This window comes from Triticum aestivum, chromosome 5D, assembly GCF_018294505.1.
Source record: "Triticum aestivum cultivar Chinese Spring chromosome 5D, IWGSC CS RefSeq v2.1, whole genome shotgun sequence".
Taxonomy (NCBI): Eukaryota; Viridiplantae; Streptophyta; class Magnoliopsida; order Poales; family Poaceae; genus Triticum; species Triticum aestivum.
The window spans coordinates 108,161,405-108,178,721 of NC_057808.1; the positions used below are offsets into that span (position 1 = coordinate 108,161,405).

The window sequence follows — 17,317 nt, forward strand, 5'->3', positions numbered from 1 at the left end:
GATCCCTTCGAACTGATCTGGGTGAAAACTTGCCTTCGGCGTCTGCTAAGGCCGGCGGTGGCGGCGCTATCTGCGTCGTTCCCTTCTTGAAGGCATCGCCGTGGAGAAGTTCAAGGCCACTCTCTGCTACCTCCGGGGGAAACCCTAGATCGGATGATCGGATGACGGCGGCGCTCTGGTGTCGTTCCTCCCTTGGGGGCGTCATTCTTGGAGGTACACACGTGATCGAGGGACCAGAGGACGGATTCTTTGGTGGAGCGGTGATTCATCTGACACACTGATGGCGACGGATCTTGACGGCGTGGCGCAGTGCAGATTCGGAGTTCGCTGTGGGAGGATGGACTCGCACAGGAGGACGACGCTGTCGGGCGTCGTGGTGGCGTCGATGGCAGAGAGACCTGGCACGGTACATGCAACAATACAACTCTGAAGATGGATTGGTGGCAGGTGGCTGCGGCGGCCTCATGCCCGGCAGGCGTCCTGGTTGAGGAGTGCACCGGACTGTAGGTGCTCCATACCCGGCAGGCGTCCTGGTTGGGACCTCAGGTCTTAGATGTTCATGTTTGGCTGCGATGTCTGTTTGGTATTAGGCCCAGACTATCTGCGTCCCTTCATCAATTGGATAGGTGTAGCGACAGTTGTTGCTTAGACAGTGGCTTTAGTCTTGCTGTTGTATGGCTTTGTAAGGTCTTGTGAGAATAATTAATAAAGTGGCCGTATGCATCGCCCAGATGCAGAGACCGGAGGTCATCCTCCTTTTCTAAAAAAATATATACACCTAGGAATTGATGTTTTTTTAATAATTATAAAGAAAGTCAAAAAAGATCGGAAGTTTTTTATAGAACAAACTTGCGTTTCTTTTGCACTAGTATGTAATTTTCCGTCAACTAAAACCCAACTTTACAAAACTGATTAAAATAGTGTGAATAGTGTATTGTACTCCTTCCGTCCGGAAATACTTGTCACGAATATGGATATAAATGGATGCATCTAAAACTAAAATACGTTTAGATACATCCATTCCTCTTATAAGTATTTTTGAACGGAGGGAGTATATAGCAATAATTTTTGTTTTTTGCCCAGAAGTCAGCTGGATTTTGGTTTATGAAAAATTACATATGGTGTAAAAGAAAGTCAAATTTATTTAAAAAATACTTCTGAGCTTTTTTGAGTTTTTCTTATAGAGTAATTATGATTATTTTTTAATTCCTGGGTTTTTTTAGCGGTAATTCCTGGGTGTATATGCACCCAGGAACCAAACGTCCGCACCCGGAACTATACTTCCTGGCATTATTACATGGGCTTTATGGGATGGCCACTAAGCCACGGAATATAATCCCTAAAAAAAAACTAAGCCACGGAATAAGCCTGACCCAATAGCGAACAGGCCCATGGGCAAGTACCTGCGAGAGAGATATCCTTTTCATCCCCGTCGACGCGCTCACGGCCGTCTCTCCCACACCGGTCCAGAGGTCGCCGCCGCCACCGCCGCTTCCCCGTCGTCGGCCGCTACGAGAACCCCAGGTACACTGGCGCCCTTAAGCATTGTGTCACCGAACCCTCTCCCTGAATCCCGCGGGTAGTCTCCGCCTCGAGTTCCTCTCTTCTCTTCCCCTCTCCATCTACTGGATCGTTGTGGAGTGATCCTACCGGAATGGTTGGAAACCTAGAGGTTGATCCGACTGATCTCGCCAGGTTTGATCCGACGACCGAGCTCCATGCCTCCTCCGAGCAACTACACCTCCCTCCGGCGACGGCGACGGCGACGGCGGCAGCCTCGTCTCCCTTCTCATCCTCCGGTTACTCTCCACGCCGACGCGCTCACCGCCGTCTCTCACCAACCTGCTAGCTGCCCCCCAGACCTGCGAAGGCTAGCCGAGTCTCCTCCTGCTTGCCTGGTTTCTTGATGCCCTCCCCGCTGCTGGGGATGGGGAGCATCTTGTCCCCACTGACTGCAGTTCTTCCTCAGCAATGCCCATGTTTAGTTGACCATCACCTTGTTAAGCAGCCACGAGTGAGGCGTCCCACCATTTCCCCGTGGATGAACTTTGTGCATAGATGCATCTTTGTTAAACCTTGGCAGGGTAGGTAGGCCACCATACATCATTACAGCCCATTTGGCAAGCTCAAATGTTTCCGGAGTAGGGTTCAACAAATTATATTCAGAAGGCAACCGAGTTGTCCACAGATCTGTTGTAGATGTTGTAGATTCAGTTTCCAAACCCTCTTTCTTGATGGCAATTGATCTGCAGCTTTGCATCTTTGGGGACAACTTCTGAGAAAACCATCGCTAATCATGGCACAGACTGGTTGCATCCAAACCCTTGTCATATTTCACTCATTCCTGAAACTGTTAGAACTAATTGCTGCACCTATGTGCACTGAATTGCTTTCCTCAAACAGCTAGAGCCAAATGCTTCATCTATGTGCATCGAATTGCTATATATTCCAATTTGATCCTAGAGTTATGTGTACATGTAGCCACAATGATCTAACTCTAATGCATTTCCATGAATCAATTGCCACTTGCTTTGTGTGTGGGGGGGCACTGCAGTACGTCTGTAACTTAGCTCCTGGAGCGACTGAGCCAAGTACTCCCAGCTCCTTAGGATTTACATGAGTAGTTTGCCTCATATCATGGATACATAATTGTACGCGAAGTCTGATCACAGCTTTCTCACAGAGTAGAGGTTATACCAGTTCCGTCTTTTCCCCAGCATTAGTTCACGCCAATTAGGTCTCTTTCTTGTTTTGCTTATTTGTATGACTTTATTTTCCTGACACTGTCTTGCTCATGTGACTTCATTTTTCTTCCCATTCTGGATATACTGAAGAATTTAACATAGTGTACTGCTATTAGTTGTCCAAACATTATGATTTGTTTTGATCTTTTTTCACTATTTCTGATAATTTTCTGCCTGGAATCCTCCCCCCCCCCTCTCACTTGTTGCCCAAATAGCGACAGGGATTTCCCCCAGTTGAGGAGATCTCCCCAATGGTGGGAGAGGGTTCTCCACCCTGCTAACCAAAGAAGCCCCAAATAACCCAGCCTCTCTTTTCCCTTCTCCATGATATGCCTGGATCAGTACTTCATAATTACTGTGAACTGCAATGTCCACATTTTAGTAGAAATTGCTTGTGGAAGAAAGGCATTTTCTTGAACAGGTGTTCACAAGGCCTTGTAGTTTTGCTCTTTGTCTCTTGGGTAGCAGCCCAAGGCCCAGATGATTTTATAGATGTTGTGATATGTTGGTCTATAATGTTTGTGTTGGTCAACGAAGGGGCAATTCAGGCCTGTTTACTGTTTGGATAGTTGTAACGCCCACGATGCGGCTATATCTCCCACGTGTCGAGGCACGACTTAGAGGCATAACCGCATAGTGGTTTTGTCGCAAGAAGGGTCATCTTCACACAATCCCATGTAATGAACAACAATGGGATAAGGAGTTGGCTTACAATCGCCACTTCACACAATACATAAATATAATTCATACATCATCCAAAATACACACATAGACCGCTACGCTCAAGATCCAAATGAAAATAAGATAACCCCAAATGCTAGATCCCCGATCGTCCCAACTGGACTCCACTACTGATCATCAGGAAGAGACACATAGTAACGACCACGTTCCTCATCGAACTCCCACTTGAGATCGATCCCATCATCTGCACTGGCATCGTCGGCACCTGCAACTGTTTTGATAGAATCTGTGAGTCACGAGGACTCAGCAATCTCACACCCGCGAGATCAAGACTATTTAAGCTTATAAGAAAAGGATGGCGTAAAGAGGTGGAGCTGCAGCAGGCACTAAGCATATATGGTGGCTTACATACGCAAAAGAGAGCGAGAAGAGAAGCAACGGAACGGTCGTCATCTAGTAATGACCAAGAAGTGATCCTGAACTCCTACTTACGTCATTCATAACTCAGACCGTGTTCACTTCCCGGACTTCGCCGAGAAGAGACCATCACGGCTACACACACAGTTGATGTATTTTAATTAGGTCAAGTGACAAGTTCTCTACAACTGGACATTAACAAATTCCCATCTGCCTCATAACCGCGGGCACGGCTTTCGAAAGATATTACCCTGCAGGGGTGTCCCAACTTAGCCCATCATAAGCTCTCACGGTCAACGAAGGATAAACCTTCTCCCAGGAAGGCCCGATCAGTCTCGGAATCCCGGTTTACAAGACATTTCAACAATGGTAAAACAAGACCAGCAAAGCCGCCCGATGCGCCGACAAATCCCGATAGGAGTTGCACATATCTCGTTCTCAGGGCACACCGGATGAGACATCCTACGAATAAAACCAGACCTCGAGTTTCCAAGAGGGGGCCCCGCAGTCTACTCAGTTCGGACCAACACTTGAAGGAGCACTGGCCCGGGGGGGGGGGGTGTGTTAAAATAAGATGACCCTCGGGCTCGCGAAAATCCGGGGAAAAGGCTTAGGTGGCAAATGGTAAAACCAAGGTTGGGCCTTGCTGGAGGAGTTTTATTCAAGGCGAACTGTCAAGGGGGTCCCATAAATCACCCAACCGCGTAAGGAACGCAAACTCAAGGAACATAATACCGGTATGACGGAAACTAGGGCGGCAAGAGTGGAACAAAACACCAGGCATAAGGCCGAGCCTTCCACCCTTTACCAAATATATAGATGCATTAATATAAATAAGAGATATTGTGATATCCTAACATATCCATGTTTCAATATGGAACAAACTCCAACTTCACCTGCAACTAGCAACACTATAAGAAGGGCTGAGCAAAGCGGTAACTTAGCCAAACAACAGTTTGCTAGGAAAGGATGGTTAGAGGCTGACATAGCAATATGGGAGGCATGATACAACAAGTGATAGATAGCGCAGCAAAGCAATAGAACGAATAACTAGCAAAGCAAAGATAGAAGTGATTTCGAGTGTGGTCATCTTGCCTGCAAGGTTCTCAGAGTTGTCGAGAGCTTGATCCTCGTAAGCGTACTCAACAGGTTCCTTGTTCACGAACTCGTCTCCCGGCTCTACCCAAGACAAGAACACAAGCAAAGGAACCACATTCAATCACGGGAATGCACAATCAACATGATGCAATACATGTATGATATGCGAGATATGATATGCGATGCATATGCGTGCTCCGGAAGGAAAAATGAAGAACAAGGCAGTAACTTGGCAAACCAAGCATGCCACTAGAAAGATGAGATGATTTCGGTCGAAATCGATATAAAGATCACCGGAAACGAATGCACGGTTTGCAAATGGCAAGCAAAACAAGAATGACACGAATCTGCGATTAACAGCAAAATAACACTTAGAATGCAACAAGTAACAACGGTACAACACTTCAACACAGCAACAAAGCATATGGCAGTAATCTACAGGAGATGCTTGACAAAAGATGAACACTGAGCTACGGCTAGATCACAACATAACAAGCTCAAATAAGCATGGCAAAAGTACAAAAGATAACAGGTTCACAGACTTAGTGAAATTACTGGACATGTCTGAAACAGCATCAGGTAGCAATGTTCAAAGCAGGAAATCAACATGCTATAGGAACTTAACATGGCCAAACAAGGCATGGCAGTATTCTATTAAATGTATATGACAAAAGTCCCTTACTGACCATAAGCCAAAAAGGATCAGAAGATATGATGGCAACCATGCAAACATAGCAAGTTTCGTTATCAGGTTTCAGACTTAGCAGAAAACAGAGCATGGCAGAAACAATAATATGAGGCATCTTGGTGAGCTTGATGCACTCACCACAAAGCAATGCATGACAAAACAAGCATATCTGCAGCAAAATGGTATGTTTATGAAGCTATCCATGGCAAGAGCCTAGTTTCACGTTTACAACAATATCTACAAAACATCCTTACTGAACATCTCCAAAATATGCATGGATCTCTCTGTAGCATCAAGTTTACATGGCAACAAAATAACAGCAGACAAGGACTTAGAGAAATCACTAAGTCCCTGAAATCAAACATTACGGGGCCTAGTTTGCATGCTTGTGCTAGTCACCACAGAGGTCACAAAAATACATGGCATACACCACTGGAAAGATGGCATGGCATACAACAAAACACATGTAGAGCTCATGCCCATAAGATGCACAGATTAAATGATACAAAAATAACAAATCTCCAAGTTCTGCTAAGTAACAGCAGATAACAGCAAGTAGCACTCTTGCACCAGAGATTTGGGCATCAAGATGGCCTCTAATGAACATGGTGCAATTGAACAAAATGAAGAGCATCACGAGACGAACATTTCGATATATTACACGCGCAAAACGGAGCTATGTGCAGAGAGTTACGATGCAAAGAACATGGCAATATGCTGTAAAAATATCATGACTTAGAAAAATTTCGGGATCGGGAAAAGTCAACCGTAGGTCAAAATGGATCGAGATCTGGCCGACTCGGGCTCGGTCGTTGCCGGAGTCGAGGACGGGGAGGGCGGAGGAAGGAGAGGGCGGACCGGAGGCAGAGGAGGAAGAGGGCGCCGCGGTGGAGTGGCACCGGCGAGGCACGGCGACGTGGGCGGCGACGCGCGCGGCGGCGGGCGGGGCACAGCGGCGGAGGGAGGCGCGCGCTGGGCGCGGGCGGCGACGGGCCAGGAGGGCTCGCGGCGGGCCGGCGGGCGCGCGCGGCGTACGGCGCCACGTGGCAGCGCCTGGTTGGCCGGGCGCGGCGGCGGTGGACACGTCCGGTGGCGGCGGGGATTTTTTTAGGGTTTTGATCTGCGAACGTTTTCGGAAGGGGATGCAATTATATAGGTAGAGAGAGCTAGGAGAGTCCAAATGAGGTGCGGTTTTCGCCCACACGATCGTGATCGAACGACCTACAGCATGGAAGAGAGTTTGGTGGGTTTTGGGCTGTTTAGAGAGGGGGGTTTACTGCAACATATAGAAGGCATCTGCGGTTACCCGGTTAACCGTTGGAGTACCAAACGACCTCCAAATGGAACGAAACTTGACCGGTGGCCTCCCGATGGTATACCAAGGCCACTTGACAAACCTCGGTCCATTCCGAGAATGTTTGACACCCGCTCATGAAAGAAAACAAGAGGGGTGCGCCGGAGGAGATGGGAGCGCCGGATTGCAAAACGGACAACGGAAAAAATGCTCGGATGCATGAGACGAACACGTATGCAAATGAAATGCACATAATGACATGATATGAAATGCATGACATGAACAAAATGCAAAACGAAAGACAAAGCCCGACCACGAAGGGAATATCATAACACATAGCCGAAAATGGCAAGAGTTGGAGTTACAATTATGGAAAGTTACATCCGGGGTGTTACAATAGTCCTTGCTTTCGGAAGCTGGTACTTTCATGCAATCTCTTACATGAAGCTTTGACCATGTTCCTTGGTGTGATTGTAAGGTTGTATCACATTTTTGGATATGGTTTTGTTCCTTGTTTCTTTTAAGTTGTTGATATATAGCTTTTGCGTGCATATTGGTATTTTTTTTATCTATACTCTTTTTTGTGGTAGTATGTTATACTGCTGTGTAAAGAGAGATCTGAAGGATTGGAATATCACCAAAGAACTAGCCATGGACAGGGGTGCGTGGAAGCTTGCTATCCATGTGCCAGAACCATGAGTTGGCCACGAGATCTTATGGGTTTCGCCTCTAGCCTACCCCAACTTGTTTGGGACTAAAGGCTTTGTTGTAGTTGTTGGTGTTGTTTTTTGTTGTTGTATGTTATACTGGTGTGTGTGCCTTAAACATTTTTGTAATGAAAAACAATGTCTGGATTGTTGTTCCTTAATTGCTCTAGGCGAATAATAAGATTTACATGTTTAAGTAACCGACTTTCCTGTTGATTGACTATTTCAGAGTAAAGGAAGATGCCTTCACTTCAGAAAGCTTTACCTCCAGAACTTGCCGATAATGCGCTTAGAGTAAGGCTCCTATCACACCTTTCTAATAGACAAATTACCCCCATCATGACCAGTACATGGTATTGGTAATGAGTAGTAAGTTCTGAAATTTCATTTCTGTAGTCACAGCAGCCCTATCAGTTGGTTTACCCTTTTAGCTTCAGCTTTTGCAAATCATGTCTAGTACTCTTGTGCACCTAGCTCTTCATCATCATTAGAATTAGCCACACAAAATAATAGATATATGATGGCATTTGAGGAGAAAATGTTATCGGTACTTATAAGCTCTTTTTCTTATGCTGTAGTTATACCGTGAATGCTTAAGGAGGGCTAAGTTCATCGGTAGTCAGGTAAGCATACTTTCGTTCCAACTATCGTATTATCTTGTACATAATGTTTCTTAACACACACTCAGCTTGCTCCGTTCTCCTCAAGTATCTTTAACCTGAGAGTTTCCAGGAGAACTAACAGTCTGGTCGCTCCATCGTCAGTTCCTGTGTCACTTAAGCATCTGTACATAGATTTTGAATTACTTCACATTGTTTTCTTCTAATAAAAACTGCTCCAAGGAATCAATGTTCTCTAGCAGCATAACATGTAAGAGGGCTTATTGTTTTCAGGCACTTTATACGTTGCACCCTGAATATGCAAATTGTGTTTTTCCATTTACAAGATGGAGAACCAGCTCCACAGTAGAATAAAAGGCCATCACAAATTAGAACTATTTTGTCCTGTTTACCCTTGATGTTATGGGTAGGGGAGCCTTGGCGCAGCGGTAAAAGTAGGGAAAGGCTGCTTACAAAAGACCAAAAATGGCCGGACCCTTCTGCGCAAGCGGGAGCTACGTGCACCGGGCTGCCCTTTTTTTACCCTTGACATTATGGCATATTTGTGTAACTTTATGAAGGTGCATGTTTGACTGAGTCATTGTATTTTATGACCCAGCAACATAATACAGGGCTTCTTGTTTCCATGGTGAGGCAACAGTTCAAGAAAAACATGCATGAAACTGATCCAGAGAAGATACAGAAAATGAAGGATGAGTAAGTTACTGCTCCGTGGGCACCTTCAATATTTGGCTGTCTTACCTTTTTATTCTTGTTGGAACATACATTCTGAAATTATATCTTACTATGCAGTGCGGCACGGGGCCTTATCAATCACATAATATATGAATCTGGGAAGATGACGGGACGTAAATTCTCAGGTTAAGAAAGTTGAAAGTAGACTTTCGGCAATATGCTGTACGAGTTGAACAGCGACTTGATCCTATGGCTGTTGAATTATTTTTCTCCTCCGACACAAGGACCATCTAATGCTTTTCTTTGTTGTTGACTTAATAAAGCAGTGTTTTTTCATCAGTTGCATTTTACTGTGCTTCTGGATGTAATTGACCCACACATGCCAAGCGTTAGCTGTTTTGTTAAGGTGTAAATCTTCAGCAATTTTAAGTGCTCCAATCTGTGTGAAAACGGATGCGTTGCTTGAATTTTCTTCTTTTCATGATGTATTGAGGCAGTTTGAACACGTTCACTGGTTCCATTTCCATGGAGCTGAATCGGTCACAAGTTTGCAAAACCGGAAATATTCGTTGCAGTCTTTTTTCGCTGTTTCTTGGGACGATTGAACTTTGCAATCACTTGAAGCTTCCAAAGGCTATTTGGGGTCTCACTGGATTGTCTGCAGTATTAAACAGCCTGCACAACTAAAGAGCTCATGCCTATGAAATGCCAGATTATAACACCGAAGATTGCCGTTGCCTTCAGTTTATTCTCTCATGGAACTGTTTTTAGGTGAGCCTGAAGAGTGCACTCTTACCAAGTTCTACTGATACCATTGGTCTTTCTCAGTAAAAAGCAAGAGAATCACTCTTACCAAGAGGCTTGACTTACCGGAGTAACAGAATGCATCCCAATTATTCATGGTCACATCTGTAGATCCTGGATGATGCATCTGCCCCTCTGCACCTAACATGCATGGATATGATATTTCAACTTTCTACTGAAGCAGCTACAACTCTATGGGAGGTATTTTGTCACATTGCTCTCTGGAATCCGGAAAAGCGCGACAAAACGGATGGCGTTGCGTCAAAGAGATGAGAGAGAGGGGTGTAGGAAAGGAACTGATGAGGATGATGAGTTCAGAGAGCTGGGGCCAGTTCTGGAATTCCCTGCACTGCAGGGTGTGAAACACTACTTACTGTCTGCAGGTCAAATGATGGTGAAGGAACACCCATGCCTGACAAAAGATTGTCATCCAGACATCACCAATGGACCTCAAGGATGGATAGCCTTCAGCCTTCATCTTCCGCCGTGCCGACGAACTCCAGCCGCTCCTTTCCCGGCACAGGTTCATCACCCGTAAGGTCCATCTGATCACTAGCCCTAGCTCACGGGTTGTCGGGGGAATCATCGGTTGAGGAAAAGGGCGACGGCGACCATGATTGTCGACAATTGGGGGGCGTCGTCTAGCCCAGCGGAATGACAATGCAGCAGCAGCTCCTATGAGCCTATGACCTGGACTGCATACAGATGAACTCACTGGTGGGCGGTGGCTATGGTACACCTGGTTTCAGTAGGTCAATGCTCCATGACCAGTGCAATGCAATGTCTTCTAAAGTTGGAATCATGGCTGCTGTTGAAAGAGGAGTGCCAGCCCAGTAGCTTTCTGCCTACTGCAGCCTGCAGGCGTGTGTTGGGAGTTGAAAGAGCTGCTGCTTGAATTCCCTCCTGATCTTGGCATCTTTCCCTCTATAGCAAACATGGACAAGTACAATTAAGGCACTGTTCAGCAGCTGTACTCGGTAGTTGGCTTGGCAACAGCACTACCACACCAGAGATCATACCTTCCTGCCATGTTCTAGAGCCTGTACCAGCAAGTTACTGGTGAAATCAGCATGGCCTGCTCTACCAATAGGCTCAGATTGTCAGACAACTGGTATCTCCCTGTGCAATCTTCTTTCTGTCCAACTCAGTCATGCCTCAGCTTATCTTGTTTTCCGCATGGTGTCGACGGAGTTCTCGAGTCAGCAAGGGTATTGGCTAGGCTACAAATATTGCACTATTGCCTCAACTCTCAACTTTCAGTTCATTGAATTTGACGCGATTTGCGTTTCGTACGGGCCACTTTGGAAGAACTTTGCATTCTGAATTAAGCTGGTATTCAGGCAAGCGAGAAGCATATATACACCGACAGCATCGTCATGGAAATTCAAGTAACATGTTCATCCATCAACTGGATCTCATTCAATAGCTTGATCTGTTAGATCAGAAATATTTATTGTTAAAGACTTGAGCCTGTCATTGTTCATCATTTTAACCAACAAAAAATGTGCAGTACTCAGAAGGGAATAGGCTCAGTTAAGTATCATATTCAACTGGTAACAGTACACGTGCACATCGCTCAACTTAAGCTCAAGAAAGGTGCAAGCAGAAATGATGCTCATCACTCACCAATATGGTGCAAAAATCAAAGAATAATATGAACAATTTGCGGTAATGTAGAAAAGTGAGACAGAAAAAAGTTTCAAAGTTGACGCTATAATAGTCTTCTACTCATTCAGAGATTACACATACGGTGCTCCCTTAGATCAGGAGGCTACAGATAGATACACATTAGCCTATTTTCATACTTCATCAGTAGGCATCATATAGGGGCCTCGTACTTCAACACTGGCCATCATATAGTGGCATCATACCGTGCATAAGTAGACATCTTATACTAGCACTGATGCTTAAATTATCGATATAATTTACTTCCAGTAGCTATGAGCGATGCAGCATTATTGCTTCACTTTGGTGTTGAGCCTTCACCCAGCTTGGATGTCCGGGCCTCACCCGTCCGTGGACTGTCTCGCCCCCCTAGAGGGCTGCGTTCATGCCTCAGCTCGGTGACGCGAGGGCTGTAGGCCTTCTCAGAAATACAAGGACTGCGGATGCCTTTCAGTTCCGTGACAGGAGTGCCACCTGAGCTGGTGATCTTCGGACTATTCAGGCGCTTGATCTCACCGCGGCTTCTGGTGACCATGTCGTCAAGGATCTCTGCGCTTTGGGTGCGTCCCAGTGCCACATCAATATCTTGCTGAAAGTTTTACACCATTCAGTGTCAAGCTAGTGTAACATGATTAAAATTCTTCTAGCCGTCATCAGCTAAACGTTAGAAAATGGCATGATGACAAACAAGGTTGCCTGTCAGGACAGATCAAGAGTTTATGGACTCACCGCAGCAAGGTTGAACGGTATAGCCGGTGACTCCTCATACTCCGCTGCGTCCAGGTCATTGAGATGTGCACCTTTGAAGAGCTTTGGGAGGATATACTGCCTGACTGGAACCAGGAGCATGATCATGAGGGGGAAGAGAACCCCAGCTATTGGGATCCATGTGATCCCAAAGCAAACAAGCAGATATGTGGTCTGGAAGAGTGTGAACATGGCTATCGTCTTGAATGGCACGGTCTCGACAAATGTTGTATGGTACTCTTCCAGCACCCTGCAAAGATTGGTAAATGGTAAGCATCTAAGTCTCACACGGGGGCTGCTGATGACTAGACTGCAAACAATTTTACATACTTGAGTCTACTACTGTATATATAATGATATGACTTATTTTCCACCAGATTACGCATCCGTGTATACACATATGTGCAGTAGAATGTTCAGATTTCCTGAATTCACAGTAATGAAACTAGTGAAACTTACTTGTATCTTCTGCTGGGAGCAGTGAAGAGCAGCAATATTCTTTCCCAGAACTGATTACCAGGCAAGCTCTCAATCGCCATGAACGCAAAATACCCCCACAGCACTGCTGTAGGGATCTTCTTCAGTAAGGGCATGGCTGCCACGCAGCCCCCAACCATCACAGCCTGTAGAAAGTTGCTCAACCTTTGCTCCTTGACCTCCATAGGCAGCAGATCATCAATCTCTTTTTCTATGTCAAAGATTGTCTCATCAACCGGTGCATCGAAGTTACCCATGCTTGATGCTAACTGGACAGTGGAGTCCTTCAGCTCGTTTAAGCCCTACATTTTGTGAAAATGGCACTGCAATATCAGATACATGTACCAGACTGTTTTTATATATGATACTGCGATCTATTAATTTCAATCAGATCTGTGCTTACTTTGACGGACTGTTGTTGGTGGATCAGCGGTGTCTGAATCTGATGATAAGCATCCTGCATGTTGTTGTACAGTTGGCTCAAGCTCGCGTTCTGGCGCATGCTTTGCCGTGCCGTGGCCACTAGTCGGTTACGGAGTATCTGTGGAGAAATGTTTTGTCATTTGAATGGAAGTGTCAAGTATTGATCAAATATCAGAATCTCAGAACATTCCTCATATCCTACCTGATGCTTTAGAGTAGCCAAGCTCTTTGTATGCATCGGCGACTGTGGAATGACACCATTGGATGGAGGGATACCAATTAGGCCACACATCAATGTCTGTTCAAGAAATTACATTGAAATAAGATAAACATATACCAAATGTTGAAGTTACTAGCCAGAGTTATACTCATCTGGACATACCAGGAAGCCTAGGAGAAGCAAATCATAGTGGAAAGATGGAGGCTTCCTCAAATTGAACTCTGCCTGCTGAGCAAGCTGGGATGCCACGCTGTGGTCGAAGTAGTACAGGACAGCAATCATTGTTGCAGGCATGAAGGCACCAATGATGTACATGACTGGCACTTGGGCCATATCCTGCTCAATGGTATTGGAAACATTTGATGAGCTCTGATGGTTCACATGAAGAAACTTGAATGTTTCAGAAGTCTGGTTGAGTTTATGTAGTAGTACCTTGATGACTGTCCAGTTGTCATATGCACCAGGGGACCATGGATTAGGGCTGAAGAGGCGCCGCGGGATCCCTTTCGGCACACTGTCATGTGGTATGTAAGAAACTCCTGTCCACACCAGCACCATCAGTGGAACGCCGTAGTCGGCGATGAAGCCACGCAGCCAACCTAGGTACGGGAAAAGCATCACAAGGAATACAGAGTTCGGTTTAATGAAGCACTTAACAGTCGTAGGAAGCAAAGAAAGTGGAGGAGATCTGAGGCAAGAAAATTCTCGTAGCATCTGCAGAACCAGGTACAATTTACAGATAGATATACCTGCTCCATAGCGCCAGGATCGCGCTTTCCTGCTTCGCAGCGCGGTGAGCAAAAGGCCAAATGACAACACGATAGCGAACATTCCGTTGGCAAACCTCCATGATGGAATATACTGTAGTGCTTTTATGTTCTCCCTCTCAGGAATGCGGAACTCGTCAACAAGTCCCTGCAACCAACCCAGGTATGTGAGCTAGAGTACACATGGAACCGTCTATTAAATGAAGAGAGCTCAGTTTGCACATTTATCTCAGATAAACATTTTTATGTTCTGTTACTGACCATTTATGTCAAACAAACATTTTTTATTTGAACGCTTCCACTGTTTAGAATTTAGGCCAAAGCATATTCGTGATTTAGGAAAAGGAAACATTTGGTTGGAGCAATGGCCAAACAGCAAAATCACTGATGGGCATCCCCATTAGCCTCCATGTGCGTTTCAGCCTCTGCACATGTCATTAGGCTTTCCCACTAGTTGGCAGATAGAGCTTGACTACAGCAGTGCGCAACTCTTAGAAGGGTACTTTGTGTTTTGCACCAGGTTCTTAGCACATTCACCTCAAAGAAAGCTTAACCAACATCAACAAAATGTCTTGATAACTTTCTGCATCATCACATGATGTCAAGGCCAAATAAGCAAGGACACCAAAAAAGGCCCTGGTGGTGTACCTACCTTGATAGCTTGCTGCATAAAAAGCATCGCGATGAGGAGCCCGAACAGCTCGCCGGCGATGCGGGTGAACCGGTTTATGATGGAGCACGCGCCCAGTACCGCCAGCAAGAACAGCAAGAGGGCAGTCCACACACAGACCCTGCATACACACATCCATGGCTTCAAAACCATATTTTTTTTTGAAAAAAACTGCAATTGGACCAACCGACAACAGTAATCATCTGAATCAATGCAACAGGGATGACTTACCAACCGGCCCAGGCGAGGAAGAGGTTGGGACCGAGGTCGGCCCTGTCCTTGGCGAAGCTGAACATGAATGTGTACATTATTACCGTCGGCTCTGCCACGCCCAGGATCAGCAGGGGCTGCCCTCCCACAATGGAGTGGATTATGCCACACAGGGCGGTGGATGCCAATGTCTGCACCGCGGTGAGGACCCCATCTGCACCAAACCATTAGAGCCCCCTTAGTAAGCAAGCAAGCTTCTCTGGCCACTCACTCAAATGCACTGAAAGTCTGAAACTAACACCAAAACAGAACTCAAAACACACACACACACACACACACACACACACACACACACACACACACACACACACACACACACACACACACACACACACACACAAAGGAAACAGCAAATTTGGCTCCTCCATTACCAGTGCTCCTCTCCAATTGCTCCCCGAAGGATATCACGGGTATCGCGGACGCGAAGAATATGTAGGTGGTCGGCGCTAGGATCCTGAAACACATGGGGCGCAGCAGCTTCAACGTTCCAAGATCTTGTGCCAGCAACACAATGCTAGTAGAAGAGAACAAGGCAGATGCGCCCGTACCTGATACCGGCACTGAAGCCTCCGGTCCAGTCCTGCTTGTAGCAGGCGAGGCGCCCGCGGACGTCGTTCTTGATGCCTCGGAGGGGCACGAAGCTCTCCTCCATTTCCTCGGGGGAAGGGATTCACCTGCCCTGAGAAACACGAAGGAATCGGAGAGCGTATTGAGATGGCCACAAGGTGTGAAATGAGACCCAGATTACATCTTGCAGCAGACCGGACCGGGAGAAACGCTACGAGTTGGCGAGCTCGCTCTGCATTTAGCGCGGATCCCTGGAGGAAGCTAGGGGGCCAAGGCTACAAGCTCAAGAAGAGCGTAGGTGGCAGAGGGAGCAGCACTGGTGAGCGAGCGAGCGAGGGAGGGAGGGCGGGATTTGAGGAGGAGAAGCTCTCGGAAGGTACTGGAGCTGTGAGATAGAGGACGGCTCGGCTATATAGACAGGCGGGGCAGTGGAGAGTCAGCAAGCAACACTGTCTGGTGGTACTAAACCAATTTCCTGGCACAAAGGGAGATTATCGACGGGATCAAAGGGAAAAGATAGTTGTGGCTTTGCGTGGCTGATGGCAGTCCTAAATCCTATCCTGTCCTCTCCTCTTGACGGTAGAGCCTGACTGTTGCTCCCTCTAATTAGATTGCAAATGTGATTCGTTTTAGGACTTGTGTTGGTCAAATATTATTGAGTTTGACTACCACCATGGGGAAAATGTTACCAAGACGATAACATGAAATTGATATTGCCAGAACTACCACCATGGGGAAAATGTTACCAAGACGATAACATGAAATTGATATTGCCAGAACTACCACCATGGGTGGGTCGCATTTATATTCACTGGCACTGGAAGGTCAGTGAGTGCCAGTCCAGCTCTAGCTGTCCGTCTGGCCGAGGGAAGGAGCCAAGCAGCTTCCTCTAATCAATTAATAAATTATTTTTCTAGGTTTTCATTATTTCTGTTAAGTTGATCCTTTTGCTGGATTTAAGGTAGAAAGGCAGCAAATTTTTGGGAGAATGCCCATGTACGTTTGTATCCTTTTCCCAACAAAAATTCTTCTATGTATGTGCAGAAAATACTACTCAGCTCTGGCTAAATATGTAGTATAACTGCCTGAGAGGCGAGAACACAACGAAAACCACTGTAAATTATGAAGCTTTTCAACAAATGCTAATCATTGTGAAACTGTAGCTTTCAGCAGTGGCCCTTTTCACCTCTTTTTATCTCATAAGTTATTGCTTTTCATTTTCTTATCTGTAGAAAAGCTTATTTCTAATACGTAAGATTGATTGACACTTGACCAAGGGACAAAGCCAATTTATGCATCATAAAGGGAAAACATGGTTCCTTAACTGTCCGCTGTTAGGGAGAAGTGAGGCCTCTCCGCGAATAAACGCCGATAACACCCCGGTGGACGGGTTCAACAACCTGAACTCCTGCCACTTAGCGCTCAGTTCTCATAATTTACAACCGTAACTATGAAACTGTAATTAATTTATGGAAGCAGCAGGCCAACAGCTGTTCTGTAAGTGCAACAAATCCCGGGCGCAAAATATTTTTACATATTACTCCCTCCGTTCCTAAATATAAGTCTTTTTAGAGATTCCACTATAGAGACTATATTCAGATGTATATAAACGCCTTTTAAAGTATATGTTCACTTATTTTGCTTCGTATGTAGTCTATAGTGGAATCTCTTAAAAAGACTTGTATTTAGGAACTGAGAAAGTATATTACAGCACAGTGTGAGTTACGACCATGTGGCCCCACCATCCAGAACTCAGCAAATACAAAAGGGGGACTAGTATGAT

At 45.8% G+C, this 17,317-nt stretch overlaps 2 protein-coding genes across 3 annotated transcripts; one reads left to right on the top strand and one right to left on the bottom strand.

Moving 5' to 3' along the window:
• Positions 1-1,380: 1,380 nt before the first annotated feature.
• LOC123119728 (uncharacterized) lies at positions 1,381-9,429 on the top strand. Its single transcript, XM_044539631.1, has 5 exons — positions 1,381-1,524; positions 7,859-7,923; positions 8,208-8,252; positions 8,848-8,945; positions 9,042-9,429. The coding sequence occupies exons 2-5, from the start codon at positions 7,870-7,872 to the stop codon at positions 9,112-9,114; spliced, it is 270 nt and encodes an 89-aa protein (XP_044395566.1). The 5' UTR covers positions 1,381-1,524; positions 7,859-7,869; the 3' UTR covers positions 9,115-9,429.
• A 1,996-nt stretch (positions 9,430-11,425) lies between these two features.
• LOC123119727 (boron transporter 1) lies at positions 11,426-15,929 on the bottom strand. 2 transcript variants are annotated; one of them, XM_044539630.1, is made up of 13 exons: positions 15,735-15,929; positions 15,516-15,646; positions 15,339-15,421; positions 14,929-15,121; positions 14,680-14,818; positions 14,010-14,175; positions 13,693-13,859; positions 13,423-13,596; positions 13,243-13,338; positions 13,021-13,158; positions 12,600-12,919; positions 12,123-12,390; positions 11,426-11,982 (listed from the first exon to the last, which is right to left on the bottom strand). In XM_044539630.1, exons 2-13 carry the CDS (start codon positions 15,617-15,619, stop codon positions 11,692-11,694), a joined length of 2,139 nt encoding a protein of 712 aa, XP_044395565.1. In that variant the 5' UTR covers positions 15,620-15,646; positions 15,735-15,929; the 3' UTR covers positions 11,426-11,691. The 2 variants fall into 2 exon arrangements, with proteins under 2 accessions (XP_044395565.1, XP_044395564.1); XM_044539629.1 differs by having other exon boundaries at positions 15,516-15,910.
• Positions 15,930-17,317: the final 1,388 nt, after the last annotated feature.

Bases quoted from the DNA above. Each gene is read 5' to 3' on its own strand.
- LOC123119728 (XM_044539631.1), top strand. From the start codon at position 7,870: ATGCCTTCACTTCAGAAAGCTTTACCTCCAGAACTTGCCGATAATGCG. The intron at 8,253-8,847 runs GTAAGCATACTT...TTTATGACCCAG, and splicing joins CTAAGTTCATCGGTAGTCAG to CAACATAATACAGGGCTTCT. The intron at 8,946-9,041 runs GTAAGTTACTGC...CTTACTATGCAG, and splicing joins ATACAGAAAATGAAGGATGA to TGCGGCACGGGGCCTTATCA.
- LOC123119727 (XM_044539630.1), bottom strand. From the start codon at position 15,619: ATGGAGGAGAGCTTCGTGCCCCTCCGAGGCATCAAGAACGACGTCCGC. The intron at 13,159-13,242 runs GTAGGATATGAG...ATTTCTCCACAG, and splicing joins TGGCTACTCTAAAGCATCAG to ATACTCCGTAACCGACTAGT. The intron at 12,920-13,020 runs GTAAGCACAGAT...CACAAAATGTAG, and splicing joins ACCAACAACAGTCCGTCAAA to GGCTTAAACGAGCTGAAGGA.